This window comes from Homarus americanus, unplaced genomic scaffold, assembly GCF_018991925.1.
Source record: "Homarus americanus isolate GMGI-L3 unplaced genomic scaffold, GMGI_Hamer_2.0 scaffold26351, whole genome shotgun sequence".
Lineage (NCBI taxonomy): Eukaryota > Metazoa > Arthropoda > Malacostraca > Decapoda > Nephropidae > Homarus > Homarus americanus.
Genome location: NW_024724368.1, coordinates 2601757 through 2619282, shown reverse-complemented (window position 1 = coordinate 2619282; position 17526 = coordinate 2601757). Strand labels below are relative to the sequence as shown.

The following is a 17526-nucleotide window of genomic DNA, read 5'->3' as shown; positions in this document are numbered from 1 at the left end:
TATATCTGGCATCTCTTGGGCTTAAAACGCTCTAGGGCTGTACCAAAGTTTGAGTTTTAATTATTAATGACATAAACATAATTATAAATAGCAGTATATTGATGATTAGTCACTTGGAAGACATTCTTGTAAAACGAAAATTTAAGAAAACTTTGACGGGTTAAATGTTATGTTTGCCAGCCTGAGTGATGTAAACATGGCCACCACAACACTCAAGACGGTGAGCCATTTAAAACACTTTAAACATTATGACATAACTGCCTCACGAGTCCTTCAGAAAACACATATATTACGGGCTGGAAGGCTGTATGGTACGAGTGAGGCAAGAAAACCCATAACTACTACTCACTACTGTCTGGATATTGTCAAGTGAGTGACCCTAACAAACAACAATTGTATATATCAGCTTTGTTTACATGTACGAGGTAATGTTTTTTATAACTCCATGTCTTTATTAAGGAATGTTATTTATTAGATTTAAATGAAAAACTGGGAACAAGCTTGGGTAATCCAATTCTCAACACGATTAGCACTTTTAATCTAGGAGGTAATTACTTATGTTACCAGGACTTGGGGATATCAATATATTGTTCTCTTGGTGGATTTTAATATGAATAAATTGTCAGTAATTTCCGAAAATAGCACTACCACTATATGGAGTTGTTCGATTTCGTAGTAGGTAATATGCAGCTACCAAACAGGGAGGTACTACCACCTGGGAAGATATTTGAAGTATAATGTGTTGTCTAATGGTAGACCCTGCTGCCATATGGCATCAAAAAAATTGTGACCAAGTCCCAGGTTGCTGATCCGACTTTCTGCCTCATTTACACACAATTTCAGGGTTTCAGTTGTTTCTCCTACTTTGACAACACATCATGCATCTATCGTGTCTCACTGTTAATTTTTTTTGTATTTATGGCCCTTTGTTATTATTATTATTATTATTATAATTATTATATTGTATTATTTAATATTTTTTCTAATTATTATTAATATTATTATGTATTATCTAATATTTTTTTCTAATTATTATTATTATTATTATTATTATTATTATTATTATATTGTATTATTTAATATTCTTTTCTAATTATTATTATTTCGCCCCCTTGATGTGGGTCATTGACCTGTGCCCTGGTGGGCTAATCCCCAAAAAAAGGCATCACAAAAATTGTGACCAAGTCCCAGGTTGCTGATTTGACTTTCTGCCTCATTTACACACATTTTCAGGGTTTCAGTTGCTTCTCTTACTTTGACAACACCACATTCATATATCGTTTCTCACCATTGATCTTTTTTTAATTGATATATTTATTTATTTAATGCCTTTAATATTATTAATGATATTATACAGTGGTCCCTCGGTTAACGAGCACAATTCGTTCCAGAAGGTTGCTTGTTAACCGGGGCGTGAAGAATCTTGTAGAAGGTAATTCGTTAACTGAAATTTCGTTAACCGAGGCGCTCGTTAACCAAGGGATCACTATACTGTATAATAATTGTTTCTAATTATTATTATTATTATTATTATTATTATTATTATTATTATTATTATTATTATTATTATTATCATCATCATTATCATTATTATTATTATTATCATTATTATTATTATAATATTTTCGCCCTGATGTGGGTCATTGACCTGTGCCCTGGTGGGCTACTCCCATAAAAAAAATATTTTGGTAATATCTAAGAACAGCTCTACCACCAGAAGTTGTTTATTGTGTTCTAGTACATAAGAACATTCAGCAAATTTGGTTTAGGTTAGGTTGAAATTATGTTTCTCCGTTTTTTTTCTTCTGTATTTTCAAGGATTCTGACCTTCGAAAAATAGGTACAGTACATGACCGAATGATATTTTTGCAAAAATTTTTCACAGATGACTACACTGCCAACATGTTATTTGTTTTAATGTTTATATTATATTTTCATCGTTGAGTTTTGTTAAGTTAAACTTTTAAATAAACACTTTAAACACATTTGCCATAACTATGAAAGTGTCAACTATAATGCACAGTGAAATTGCATCATTTTTAAATTAATATTCTGTGAAAAATCAGCAGCTGTGTAGTTGTCTATAATTACCAGTAAGTATTTTAATGGAGGTGAAAACTTTTTATTTTAATTGTAAGTTTTGGTAATTATTGACCACTGACCCACCACAAATTCACTATGTTTTATAGGGGACAATGTCGTAGTTTGTGCAAATGTGTTAAAAAGTGGTTATTTAAAATATTTTAGTGGATATTTTGCCGTGACCGGCTAAGTTCCTACTAATGCTACTTTGCTGTAAGTGCACTCTGATTGGCTAAGCCCCCGGCTAGGAAGTTAAGGTAAGGTTAGGACTCTTTGGTTGGTTAGGTTTGTGCATTGTCATATCATTTTTATTACTATCATCCAAAGAACATGTGGAAAAAAATGAACAAAATCACACAACTCCTTCTGGTGGTAGTGCTGTTATCAGACATTACCAAATTTTCTTCTATGGTATTTTGGTAATTATTTTGTATTACTGCCTACTTGATTTTGACATAAAAACATATTATTCTGGAGTATTTTGGTGTTTCCAGTAATTTCTGATAATGGCACTACCACCAGGAGTTGTTCAATTTCATTCATTTTGTCCACAGATGTTTTTATCATTATAGTAAGAATTTTAAAAAGAGGCAACATTTACAAGAATCTAGGACCTAACCAACCAAGGAAATCTACCTAACCTAAACTCACTTCTGCCGGATCCCCTGCCATAAAGTACAGTGCTACTATACCATGTAGGTATAGTAGGTAGTTGGCAGCTGCCAAACAGGGAGGTACTACCACCTGGGAAGATATTGGAAGCATAATGTGTTGTCTAATGGTAGACCCTGCTGCCATATGGCATCACAAAAATTGTGACCAAGTCCCAGGTTGCTGATCTGACTTTCTGCCTCATTTACACACAATTGTAGGGTTTTATTGCTTCTCACTCTTGATCTTTTTTCATTTTGTATTTCTTTATGGTTCTTTATTATTATTATTATTATTATTGCAGTGTTGTTGTTATTATTATCATTATTCTTTTATTATTTTTATTTTTGTATATTTTATTATTATTATTATTATTATTATTATTATTATTATTAATTATTATTAATTATTATCATCATCATCATCATCATCATCATCATCATCATCATCCCCCAGGCCTGGATGTGGGTCAGTGACCTGTGCACGGGTGGGCTAATCCCCGTAAAAAAAAATGGTCTACAAGATATTGAGGTTAGGATAAGTTCGGTCAAGTTAGGTGAGGTTAGGATAAATTAGGTCAAGTTAGGTTAGGTTTGGATAAATTAGGTCAAGTTAGGTTAGGTCAGGTCAGTTTAGGTTAGGTTACACTGAAGTACTTATTTTGATATCTGGTGCTAATGAAAGCAACAACTTTGTTGAAGTGTCATGGTGTAATTTTACGTTTTTTGTGGATGTGAGAGCAGAACGCATGTAAACAGACTGAGCAGATGATAGCATGCACTGTCTCAGCAGATTTTTTGGGGGGAGTATTTACAGTAAATGATTAATTTCTTCACATACAAAGCCTGTAGAGTCATCATTTTAGTGTCATATCAGTTTTTCACTGTGTTTTACCCCACAATTTCCCTCATCCTTTGTGCCCTAACCACTACAGGTGATTTGTGATCGTATATAGAAAAAAAATATAAAATTTTAACAACTTATTATTGAAATACATTTTTTATGCCTCTTTTAAAATACTTACTATAATAAGAACATCTGTGGACACAAATTAACAAATTAGAACAACTCCTTTTGGTGGTACAGAACTGCTGTTCTCGGAAATTACCGTGTTATCCTTAAATATGACCTTTCCTCAAGAATTTAAAAATTTTCCGAGAAAATGAAGGTGAGTGTTGAAGAAAACACATTAATATACACCAGAAAACTATGTTTTTGTGTTGACAGTTTAGGGGGGACCTGTGGGTGATCGGGGATTTGTTGGGGAAGAAAAACATTGTCAATATTCGTTGACACAAACTAACCTAACCATACAAACTCACTCTCATATGAACTAGCCCTCTTAATGTTAATGACACTTTTTAACCAATTCATAAGAAGTGTCATTTTAATTTATGTTGCTGTTATATGTTGTCCACAAATAAAACTTTTCAAACATATCTCTATCAAAGGACTGTAGTAGTAACTATTGCTGGAATGACATGTTAGTCCCAAGCTGTCTGGAGGGAAATACAGGAGCTGGGTTTGTCATCAACATAGAGAAAAGGGACGGCACATATTGCTTACTGAAGAGGTTATTTGCCCTTCCTTTGCTGCTCACTGAACACATCGCTTCTGCGTTTGCCATTTTATAAGATAAGTCGGACACCCAATCTCTTAATGATCTTATGAATTATATCGACGAGAATTGGATAAATATCAGACTGCCCTATTGTCTTATTGGGTGCATTTAAGGAGCCAATAAGATAAACAACTATGTTGAAGGGTGGTATCGACGGATTAATACCCATGTAGCAAAAGGCTACACTGTTAAACCTGCAAGTACGTACACCTTCTATCTATGAACAGGTTGAAAATTTACCAAAGATCATTGAAAGAACACAGTAAATGCAGGTAAGGATTTTTCAACTTTGGGATAAATATGAACAGGACAACATAAGTACTGCTAAATTCTTTGGACAAGTGGGTCACCTATGCAAGCTCCATATAACTTACACCCAATTGTAGCTATTCTCGCCAATCCCCAATTTCAAATTTATGATGTATTTATTTTTTAATGAATAATTTATTGGTTCTAGATTTTTTTAGTTTAGTTTTTAATCTTATAATTTTGCCAATAAACATTTAATGCTATGTTGAAGTACGGTAATGGATTTTTAAAATAATTTTCGGCATTGATATTCTGTAAGAAGGGCGAGTTCTTATGAGCACAAGTTTGTATGAGGCGAATTTGCATAGGGGTGACTTCACTAGTTGCCATCTTAGACCTAGCACCATGTTTTTCCTAGCCCTTGGACCCCATGAGTGTATCGTATGGCTTGCTTTATCTAGGAGCGTTGGGGTGTTGGTACAAATTGGCGGCAGTAAGCTGGAAATGATGTTCAGGAAACTCTTTGATAAATAAGTATACTTATCAAGCCTTAAACACTTCTGCAGCAGCTTCTTCGTTTCGATAAATGTTCTTGAGATAATAATAAACAGCACGTGTGTCACAAGCCATTTCTAAATTAAAACTGGTTGCACGTAATGCATTGTGATAGGAAGCGAAATGGACATCGGCTATTGATCAGTTCTTACTTGCCACACAGTGATTGGTCAAGGGCCGGGGAAATCGGCACCATATTTTTTTTTTTTCATCAGTTTTTATTTTTGTCATTTCTTCCAAAACATTGACTTTCCATGAATTCTAAAGAATAGTTTGAAGCATATCAGAATTGAAAACAACAGAAAAAAGCCTATTTCTATTCAAAATGAGTAGGCAGTAATAATGAATAATAACTGGGATTTCTTTTGGAAATTTATACCTGTATAAACGGAGATGTAAACACTTTTTGGATTGATTACAATCAGTGTGCAGACCGGGAAGATGACACCGAGCTAAAAAAAAAAAAAAACCCTAATCTAACCTAATGACTATATTTCAGGATACTTTTCTAACCTAAGTTAACACCTTGAAGCAGAAGAAAAATTAAAAAGAGAAATAAAGTACCTGACCTAACTACACCCAACCCATTCAGGCCATCCACATCATGGTTGATACACCAATTTTAATACAGTAGAGCTAAAAAAAAATTATATTGCCGTTAATGTCAATTTGCACGAGAAATACCATAGAAGGAAGTAAATTCGGAATTAATTTATACTTAAGAAATATCCGTTGTCATCCTGAAGTCCAAGTCATGTGTTAAATTGAATGTTAACCCTTTAGGAATTACCCATTTGCCACTAACAGTATTCATGGTTTTGTTGGGGGAAGGAGGCTAGTGGTCTATGTAGAATCCCCCATTGTTCTGGATAGTCTGTACTTGGACTGCTTTGATTCCCAATACAGGGGCTCCAAATTTATGAACACCTACACTTAAGAACATGATACAATTAGATTCCCACACTTGGTGATGGTGAGAGTGTAGCATGCACAGGAGAAAAATTACTGACATACATATATATTATTTGATGTTGGAAAGTATGTGAAGAGTTTAAATGCCATTTTCCATGCTTGTCATGTTCTTATATGTGGTCATTTCTTACAACCTCTTCCCATGTAATTTTTGGCCTACCCCTGACTCTACTCCCCTCCACATTAAAACTTGTGCATCTCTTGATTAAGTTGGTCTCCTCCATTCTCTCCACATACCCTAAGCACCTCAGCCTACCTCTACACAAAACCTTATCAATGCTCTCTGTATCCATGCACCCTTTTATATCTTAACAGGATTTCCTATCTTTCAGTGTCATATTACATGTCAGACATCCACATTGCCATTCTCATTTCAGCTCACTCAAGCTGGTTGCCTGTAGCCTTCCTTTCAAGCAAAGTCCAGATCCTGTCACCATCAGTAAAGGCAACAACTCCTTAAACTTGTCCAGCTGCTTCTGACTCTTACAACTGAGCTACCTTTGCTACCCACTCCAGCACTGATCATGTCACCCATGCATTTGAACTCATTGATACAATACACAATACAATATAGTACAGTACTGTATATCCTAACATCAGACTTTTTCAGCTTTTCTAACACCACATGATTACATGCACATATATCATATACAGTGGTCCCTCGGTTAACGAGCACAATCCGTTCCAGCAGGTTGCTCGTTAACCGAAAAACTCGTTAACCGAAACCATTGTTTCAATGGGTTTTTGGGTAATTGGTTCCAGCTCACCGAAAATTGCCTAAATTCAACAAAAAAGGTAGAAAAGTACACTTACTTTGAGGTGTGTATGTAGAAGGCTCCTGGATGATGATGATGATGATGGGAATTAGAATGGGGGTGGAGGAGGAAGAAGAAGAGAAGGCATTGGGGTGGAAGAGAAGTCACCCCATGGCACCATTTCACCCATAAAATTTTAGTTCTCGTGGTGTATTTCAAGATTATTTTCTTTAAATCAACACTGCACTGCATTATATATTGTCAATATGTAAAATATATTTCAAAATGACCAATTAAATACTTGGAAACACAGAAAAAAAGCGTTAAGTTGAAGAGAGTCTCAAGCAAGATGTTACCTCCACTGAAAACAGAGAGAGACTAACGCCTGTCTGGTGTGTTAACAGGCTGGATGGCACGCCAGAAACTAGTTTCTTTACCTTCAGTTATGTTCAATAATTGTTAAAATGACTAAAAAAGTTAATATTAAACTTTTAAAATTATTGAATAGTATAAACTTCTTGATATTTACTAAAATAGTAAGGTATTTAAGCCCTAAAACCGATTACTGTATTGGCGGACTAATACTACAGCTGGTGGACCGCCAAATGCAAGCGAAAACATGTTGAAGTCGGCTCGTAAAAAACTCGTTAATCGAGGGATTGCTCGTTAACCGAAGTTAAGAATCTTATGGAAGGTAAATTGTTAACCAAAATCTCGTTAACCGAGGCGCTCGTTAACCGAGGGACCACAGTATAAAGTCCCCTCCACCTTTTGCACATTTTTTAATTGCAGCAACACCTTTCCTACGGATAGCATATGACCATTTTTTCACATTCCACCACAGTTTCTTCACCCATGCAACTGATGAACTTTCAATTAATTTTGCTGTACCTTAGAAACTCAAACATTAAAGAAGTCCTGCCTTAATTATAAGATCATAATGTCTTATTGTCAGAGGTCATCTAGTTCATTCTTGTCACTTTATTACTACAGGTACGTGCAGAATTCTATCACAAATGTTTTGAAAGAAACTTTAAGAGCATTTTGGGAAGACTATACTTTACTAGCTTGATGGAAATACACGTACTACTCAGAAATGAATATGTATGTAAATTTATCCACATTAATTTGTTACTAATTAAAAGTGGTTTTATCAACTTTTCAGACAAAATGATTATGAGAACTTCCTCTCAGTGCTGTTACTTCCACAGAATGCCCGAGCCACAGCTGTGGCCATACGTGCATTCAATGTGGAACTTGCTCAGGTGGGTTTCCAACAGTAACTTAGAGATTTATATTACTGGGCCTTGTTGTTGAACCTATACTCTGCAGTGTCTACAAAATCCAGATCACTAAAATACCCCACAAAGGGGCTTGCATTTATCAGTGGGCCTTAATGTGATTGATGGATGAATGTGATATCCAGATGGGTAATGCCTTCTTGAATAATAATTTTCACCCAGTCAAATCAGGATTGAAACTTCAATTGCATTTGATGCAATCGTTCTCTGGGGATCATTGGGGTTCAGGTCAGAGGTCAAAATCAACAATTTGAACCACCTTCTGTCACAAAATGAGTTTGTACACCTGTGCCACTAATGCCTACCATGACAATCTGACAAAAGCTGTCTCTCTCTGAGCATTAGAATTTTTATCCACATAGCCATTCTGGCTTCCTGGTGAATTTTCTGAGTATCAATAGCCAAATTATACTGTTAAACTCACTTCATAAACTACACATACCCCCTGTACACCGAACCCTTACTAATTCACTCGGGGCTCTGGGATGATCGAATTATCGCAACATATTGAAATTACCACACCTGAAATATCGATATTTGCTACACTTTTTTACATGATTTAGTTACTGGTAAGAAGAACTTAATCCACTCTGTGTGGCTCAAGGAAATCCATTAGGCTTCTTTTCTTTCTCATCTTATTGAGGGGTGTGGACACAAGATCTCTTCCTCCCTTTTCCAAACTACGTATCTTAGGTCTTGCAGGTCACTCATAAGGACCCATAGGTGATAAATGGAAAATTCAGATACTGCCTATTAAGTTGAGTGCTGTTTGGCATGCTATGTTCTACTGTAACTTACTGAACATACTGTACAGTAATGTAGTGAGCCCCCCATCACCTCTGACGCCTACCACACGACACCAAAAGCTTGAATTATCCTCACCCTTTGTCTGCAGTGCTGGCAAGCATTAATTTTTGTGAAAGTTTTCTGATTATGGTAGGTTATTTTGGTCAAAAGGTTGAGTATTGGGAGGGATGAAAGACCAGGAGGAAAGTGCCTTGATAACTCGGAATGGTTAGAACCCCATATAGTATATGGTATTCCAAGGTATCAATGGTTTACTGTATGTAAAAATAAGTAGAGTGACTGCAGGCGAGTACCCTATCACTAGGCCTACTGACACGTAACTGTGCGGCTGACCGGGCAGAGCCTGCCACTCATCCTGTGTGGCTCACATGTGTTAGGCCATTCCAAGATTGCAATTTGGAGTTTAGCTTTATTCCATACTCAACACTTCAAACTTACCTAATAATTTGTGTCTGACTCAACATATCCAACTGAGTGTGTAACTTATGTAAACTAAGTCTATTGTACATAGACTTTCATTACATTGTTCGTTGATTTTGTTTGCATATCAGAAATTGCTCCTCTGTTTCAACTAAATTTCATTTGGTTTTGTGTGTTTTCCTTAATACAGTAATTTCTTTTTCTTTTTTCATATTCTAATGCAATTTTACCAAAAAATAATTATCCAATACTGTAGTTCATGGTAAATAAAAAAATTAATATAAATATTAGAGAGAAGATCCTGAACATTTCTTTAGACATACCATCTAATATGGAAAAAACCCTGGATTTGATCTAAGATTAATGAGAGATAATTGTTTGTAGTGTTTATTTTAGGTATCAGACATGACGTCCGAGACACTGATGGGCAAAATGCGGCTCCAGTTTTGGAGAGACACTTTGGACCAAATATATCAGGGTACAGCTCCCAAACAACCTGTGGCCTTAGAGTTGCAAAGGGTAAGTTTGAAAATGTTATAACTTATTTCAGCTTTTATATCTCATAGGCACCATACATATGTAAAGAAAAGTTACCTTTCATCTCCAGTTGTCTTGTATCTTTTCCTGGAAAGAAAGGAAACATAAGGAAAAGACAATTCTTTCCCTGGTATGGTGTAGGAGGACTGGATAGGTGTTGATCCCCAGATTACTAGGATTCAACAACTTGTTAGGTCCCCACATACACACACACCTCTTTGGTAGGATACTACAGGTATTTCACCCAATGGTTGTAACATTTCAAACACGTACATCCAATAGTATGCAGTATTTTTTTTTTATTATTATGTAAGGGCTAGTGCACAAGAATGGAACCCAGTCTTCCATTCATGTAAAGAATCCAACCTGGGACCCATCACTAAGGCATAAAGTCATTAGTGTTACAGTACTGTACACTATTTAAGATTTATTACTGTAGTATCATGGTTTATTTAGGTACTTCATTAACCATGGTCTTTCACCACCATAAACTGTATTTTAATTTTTACACAAACTTTTGAAAATTAAGAACAAAATGTTGTTGATATTATTGAATGTATGCAGAACTGTACCTCTACTGTATACAGTGATCCCTCGGTTAACGAGCGCCTCGGTTAACGAGATTTCGGTTAACGATTTACCTCCCATAAGATTCTTAACTTCGGTTAACGAGCAATCCCGCGATTAATGAGTTTTTTACGAGCTGACTTCAACATGTTTTCGCTTGCATTTGGCGGTCCACCAGCTGTAGTATTAGTCCGCCAATACCCTAATTGGTTTTAGGGCTTAAATTCCTTACTATTTTAGTAAATATCAAGAAGTTTATACTATTCAATAATTTTAAAAGTTTAATATTAACTTTTTTAGTCATTTGAACAATTATTGAACATAATTGAAGGTAAAGAAACTAGTTTCTGGCGTGCCATCCAGCCTGTTAACACACCAGACAGGCGTTAGTCTCTCTCTGTTTTCAGTGGAGGTAACATCTTGCTTGAGACTCTCTTCAACTAAATGCTTTTTTTCTGTGTTTCCAAGCAAATTATTGGTCATTTTGAAATTTATTTTACATATTGACAATATATAGTGCAGTGTTGATTTAAAGAAAATAATCTTGAATTACACGAAGAGAACTGAAATTTTATGGGTGAAATGGTGCCATGGGGTGACTTCTCTTCCACCCCAATGCCTTCTCTTCTCCCTTCTCCTCCACCCCCATTCTAATTCCCATCATCATCATCATCCAGGAGCCTTCTACATACACACCTCAAAGTAAGTGTACTTTTCTACCTTTTTTGTTGAATTTAGGCAATTTTCGGTGAGCTGGAACCAATTACCCAAAAACCCACTGAAACAATGGTTTCGGTTAACGAGCAACCTGCTGGAACGGATTGTGCTCGTTAACCGAGGGACCACTGTAATCACAAGAACCCAGAATGCTTAAGCAAGAGCCCTCTCTTGATTTCTGATTTTCATGGAAGTCTGATACAGTACAGTATCAATCTATCAGGTTTGGTAAGGTGTACAGTATTGCACTAAGTTAGTATAAGTTACTATTCGCGGTTTTGCCTATCCACGCTATTCCTTGGAACCTACCGGTAACCCCTGTGGATAACAAGGGTTTACTGTATTATATTTTCTTTATTTCTAAGCCCTTTTGTTTATATAGAGTGGAATAAGTGGGTTTATTTAGAGTGCTTTATTACCCAAATATACCCGTGTGGGAGATCCAGCAGGTCTTATGTTGCTCGGGCTTTAAGGGTTAATAACTGTAAGAATGCTAAAAGAATTATTTAAGTTGTGGTAATGGACTGATTTATTGAGAAGCTTGTATGTCAGATTCTCCCTCATGGCTGATGGTCAACTGATGATGTTTTTTCTATAACAGTGCCATTAATTTGGAGTTGCTGGTCAGTGGACTGCCAGATGAGAAAGGGTTAGCCTGTACTGTAATTGATAAACTGTAACATGTATAATTATTTGAATTGTTCAGTAAAATATGAGAAAGAAAAGTTAACATGTGGCTTTCTTTTATAAAAAAAATTGTTTATTGAAGGGTAAAACAGTACAGTACTGTATAGTATTTACTGTATACGGTAGGGTTCAACCAAGTACTTACAAGAGTTTTAAACATAAAAATACCCTGTACCATGATACACTATGTCAGTTTCAACTGCTTGTTGGTTTGGATGTACAAATACTGTAGTATAATGCAGTGCAATATGCTTTGTACTGTATACAAAATATTATGAAAAAACATAAATCTCTTTTAGTGAAGGTCATTTGTACATTAAAGAATACTATACAGCACAGTATACATGTACAGTGACCCCTCCGTTAACGAACTCAATCCGTTCCAGAAGGTCGTTCGTTAACCGAAAAGTTCGTTAACCGAAACCATTGTTTCAATGGGTTTTTGGGTAATTGGTTCCAGCTCACCGAAAATTTCGTAAATTCAACAAAAATGGTAGAAAAGTTCACTTACTTTGAGGTGCGTATGTAGAAGGCTCCTGGATGATGATGATGATGATGGGATTTAGAATGGGGGTGGAGGAGAAGGAAGAAGAGAAGGCATTGGGGTGGAAGAGAAGTCACCCCATGGTGCCATTTCACCCATAAAATTTTAGCTCTCTTGGTGTAATTCAAGAGTATTTTCTTTAAATCAACACTGCACTGCATTATATATTGTCAATATGTAAAATATATTTCAAAATGACCAATAATTTGCTTGGAAACACAGAAAAAAAGCGTTTAGTTGAAGAGAGTCTCAAGCAAGATGTTACCTCCAGTGAAAACAGAGAGAGACTAACTCCTGTTTGCTGTGTTAAGAGGCTGGATGCCGCGCATTAAACTAGTCACTTTACCTTCAATCATGTTCAATAATTGTTAAAATGACTAAAAAATTGAATATTAAACTTTTAATATTATTGAATAGTATAAACTTCTTGATATTTACTAAAATAGTAAGGAATTTAAGCCCTAGAACTGATTAATGTATTGGCGGACTGATACTAAAGCTGGTTGCCCGGTCAGTGCAAGCGAAAACATGTTGAGGTCGGTTCGTAAGAACTTCGTTAACCGATTTTTATTTCGTTAACTGAATTGAAGATCCTTATGGAAGGCAGTTCGTTAATCGAAATTATGTTAACCGAGGGGTCACTGTACTGTATATGTAGAGTACAGTATTGTATATAATACAAATTTGCAGTGTTGCTTCTTTCCTCTTCAGGCTGTAGAGATGCACAGACTGTCTAAACGCTGGTTACGAAGTCTGATTGATAGCCGTGAGGAGCAGTTGGATAATAAGCAGTTTGCATCTATAGCATCAGTGGAGAACTATAGTGAGAAGTGCAATTCCCCCTTGTACTACCTCATACTCCAAGGATTGGGTGTGTAGTAAGCATTCACCATTAATGTTTGTTATACTCTTAACAATGACAAGATACAGTTGCACAAAAGATGATGTAATTTATAGAACATACTTAATTTTACATTCTGTATGAAGAAGTATGATTATCATAGGAATAGATTTGATATGTACAGTATTACCAAATATTGTGTGATGGACTAGGAAAGATACACATGATAGTGTGTCCTCAGAAGGCCAGTATAACTAACAAGGAACCCATATTCAAGCCTTGCTGGCCGAGTACACTTCTGTATACTGTATAAGAATGACAAAGATGTATGATATAACTTTGCAGTAAGCGGTGAATATATGCCCTGCATCTAAAGAGTTGTATGTAGTTATATGGTATCGTCTATCATTAACAACTGGCAGCTCAATGAGAGACTAAATATGACCAGTATATTATTACAGTCCACTTGTTTTTAGAGTGTAATTATTGGTAAATGGCATAACTCATAAAGCTAATTGTTGGTGGAAGTTTACCTAACCCTTGTACATTATGACCTCTGTAATACTGAACTCGCAATTTATCAAATGTGGTGGCTACAGTTTCGACTCTCACCCCAACATAGACTTCAGCTAGATAACATTTACCTGTGTCAATGACACAGTCTGTTAATCCCCTCGTACATTATGACTCAAATCACGTCAAATCATTGGACAGCACTATGTACTGTATTTATATTGGTGATGCAAATTGTGTCATTAAACTTTAATAAATTTGCACCCCCAAGTTTTCAAGATAATTGTGTCAAATTTTCGTGTATCAAAGATGATTACATGTTCTTGCGAGGAAAGCTTTCAGAAAATACCAAAGCGTGGGTGAAGTTCCGCTGTCCACTAGTTTCCTCCCGTCAACCATGCTGGTAGGTCTCATTTGTCACTTTATTTTATCTCTTTCCCTTCCCACAATTAGTCTTACCAAAATTTCAAAACCAATATTGGAAAGCTCATAAAATTCTGCTTCTATAAGTACCGTATATATAATACTTCGGTAGGTTTGTGAGAAAATATCCAAGATATGATGCTGGTAACAAATAATGTTTGTTATAGACATAAAAACATAAGAATGGAGGAAAGTGCAGCAGGCCTACTGTCCCATGCTGGGCAGTCCCATTTACACCCAACCCCTGTCGCTCATATATCTATCCAACCTATGTTTGAAGCTATCCAGCGTATTCGAGTTAATGATGATGTTTGGTAACTTGTTCCACTCATCCACTACTCAATTTCCAAACCAGCCCTTCACAGTATTTTATTTGGCTAATGCCAGACAATTTTATTCAGCTCAGAGGGGTTCTGTACACAAGGGTTTAGTAGACTATCTTCACTTTGGGATGCCACACATTGGGTTAACTTGGTAAAATTCCCATATTAAATTAAAATTATTTCACTTGTTTTGCTTGTTTAATAATTTATGATCATTACTCTATACTATATTTTATTCTGGTGTCATCTGGGAATCAGTGTATCAAGTGAGGGAGTTTTGAATTTAGTCCAGTATAACGATATTATTGTCTATGTAGTGTTCAGACTACAACGACACATCCTCATGTTCATGTAAACAAAGATGGTAGTGGTGCAAGCACCAAATGTGGTGTTTTTATTTAATTTGTCTTTAGAAAAGACCTGAATATCAAAAATGGTATTTTCCATCCAATTTGCTTTATTATTGAGATAAGAAATATGTGTTCTTCTATACTTATTTTCTATTAGGTGGCTGGTTAACTCAGGCTCGTGTACCTAAATAATACTGTGTTAGTTTTAGCCAGTGTCCTCCTCCCCTTAGGATTAATTTTTACCATGTAAGATGCAGAAGATGGGTTACAACTGCGAGGAAAATAATGTACATTTCAAAATGTAACTACTGTATGCTATACAATGTAATATGAACATAATAGTACAATACAAAATACTCTCACATTACCATTACACATCGATCGATGCACAGTCATTCTCCACACTCGGTCACCAACCATGCACACAGCTACTCTTTACACTGTGTAACAACAAAAAAAGGTGAAAGAATATACAGTATTAATAAAATACTTTATGTACTGTACAGTATATACAGTCAATCCTCATATTACGCGGTTAATGTAACCCGGAGGGTACCGCGGAAAGTGAGGAACGCGTAAAGTGAACAACATAACATATGGGATTAATTGAAATGGAGTCCAGGCCGATCCCCAAACTCCACTTTTTGACGACACACAACTATGTTGTAGTAAAAATATTATCTTAACTTTATGATGGCATGCACACACAATTAATAATTAAGAGAAATATCAATAATATTAGGTTTTTTAACACTTACATTAGTAGAAAAGATGGCTGGGCACACGGGGATGGGCGGTTGGTTCCGAGGCAGAGGGCAGATTATTGGCCCTCACCTGTATCACTTGTATCAATTGTATCACTATCCACCACAGAGGCTTGCAGGGCCTCTTTGTCAAACCCCCCAAAGTTCATATAAGTCCATATCCTCACTATAATTATCACTATCACTGACTTGGGCCGGCTGTAGTGGGTGGCGGGTGAAGAACTGGTAATGTTTTGATGACTGGGCGACCTTGTGCGCACCATTTTCGCGCCTCTTACACAACATGGCGGATGGCGGGAGGTTTGGATCCAAAAATGGCGCGGCTTGCCAGCCGCTCTCCGAGTAATGGGGTTCACGACCGCGGAATGTGAGCATGTTAGGTTCTGGCAAGGCATCGCGTTAACGGTGAAACGCGGAATGCGGGACCGCGTAATATGAGGATTGACTGTACTGTAGATATAAATGTCACCACATTACTCACAAACTCAAACTTGAATCTTGGCGACTTTGTGGAATTTTTAACGTAACAGACTTATGAATTTTGGATTTTTGAGCTTTTACTGTACAGCAATCTCTTGTTCTTCACAGTTTTAACTATTTACAGTTGGTCACCATTTTGCACAGCCACAATTCAATAGTTCTCACACTAAGTAATGCAGTCCAGCTGTTCTGCTGTTGTACTGAACACACTAGTGATATACCTGTATTGCATTAGAACTTTTGTCTGTTTATCCTGCATCCACGGCCTTTAAAAATCAAGCAAGTGATGATAGTCATTCACCCCCTTGAGTTAAAGTGGTGGGAAGGGAAAGGAAAGTGACAACACGAGTGCAGATAGTTGAATTGGTTGATAAACTTGCAAGTGGAATGAGTGTTGTGGCTGTGGGTAGGGTGTTTGGCATAAACAAGTCAACCATTCACTTCAGCTTGAAGATAGAAAAAGAAAAAAAGGATACTGTTGCTTCAGGTACTTCCAAATGTGAAAGTTTCTCCTGTGATTCATGACTGTTTGTGGATGGAGAACTAGCACCAGAAAAATGTGCCAGTGGACCAAAGTGTTATCATTGAGGTAATTGGCAACACACTATTCTCCCTATTATTGAATATATTTTTTCACTCAATCTTTCTCCTTTTTGGATGGGGGGCTACAGTAGTGTACTATTTATAGAGGTTAAATCAGGGGTGGGCAATTATTTTTGATGGAGGGCCACTTCATGAATGATGGCAGACTTCGCGGGCCACAGGTTAACAGCGACGAGCCAGTATTGCTGTTATGTCCACCCAACTTCCAAAATTGTCCTTTTTGTAATTAATAAAAAAAAAAAATTTCTGTTTGCCAAATGCAGTGGCGGGCCACATTTGGCCTGCCAAATGTGGCCTGCGGGCCGTACTTTGCCCACCCCTGGGTTAGATTGTAGGTGAAATTGATTTGAAATACTGTACCAGTATCCTGTTTCATTCATGTACTAATTGGTGAAATAGAGCAGTTCAGCTGTTTCAGTTTGCAGTATATTACAAAGAATTATGGGATGTTAATATTATTTATTGTAACTCAAAAGTTTAGTACAGTACCTGTACATGCTGAAGCTCCCATTTCCGACAACCATGGAACCAGCTATGAGTTGAATATATTAAATAACCATTATTTAGAAGGTAATATTTCTTATTATTTGTAGCAGGTTACCAATACAGTACGCCCGGATAATTCGCAGTCCTCTACTACATTATTCGCGGATGACACCCTGGATGTACCCAAGAATTTCTGCGGGTACTTTAAAAGTTGCTGGCATTTTCGCATCCTGGACACGGAGCCATTCGTTCTAGAGACAGTAATTTCTTTTACCTTT

General features: G+C 36.4%; 1 protein-coding gene across 5 annotated transcripts in view; it reads left to right on the top strand.

Moving 5' to 3' along the window:
* The first annotated feature begins 164 nt into the window (after window positions 1–164).
* Window positions 165–17526, top strand: part of LOC121864144 (NADH dehydrogenase (ubiquinone) complex I, assembly factor 6-like) — a 29930-nt gene continuing 12568 nt past the window's right edge. Inside the window, exons 1-4 of one of the 5 annotated variants that reach the window (XM_042363095.1) lie at window positions 166–369; window positions 8051–8150; window positions 9810–9932; window positions 13177–13336. In XM_042363095.1, the coding sequence (XP_042219029.1) occupies window positions 170–369; window positions 8051–8150; window positions 9810–9932; window positions 13177–13336 (583 nt within the window). In that variant the 5' untranslated portion in view covers window positions 166–169. Of the gene's footprint in view, window positions 370–8050; window positions 8151–9809; window positions 9933–13155; window positions 13337–17526 lie in introns of all 5 variants that reach the window. The other 4 variants (XM_042363094.1, XM_042363098.1, XM_042363099.1 and 1 more) reach the window with 4 other exon arrangements.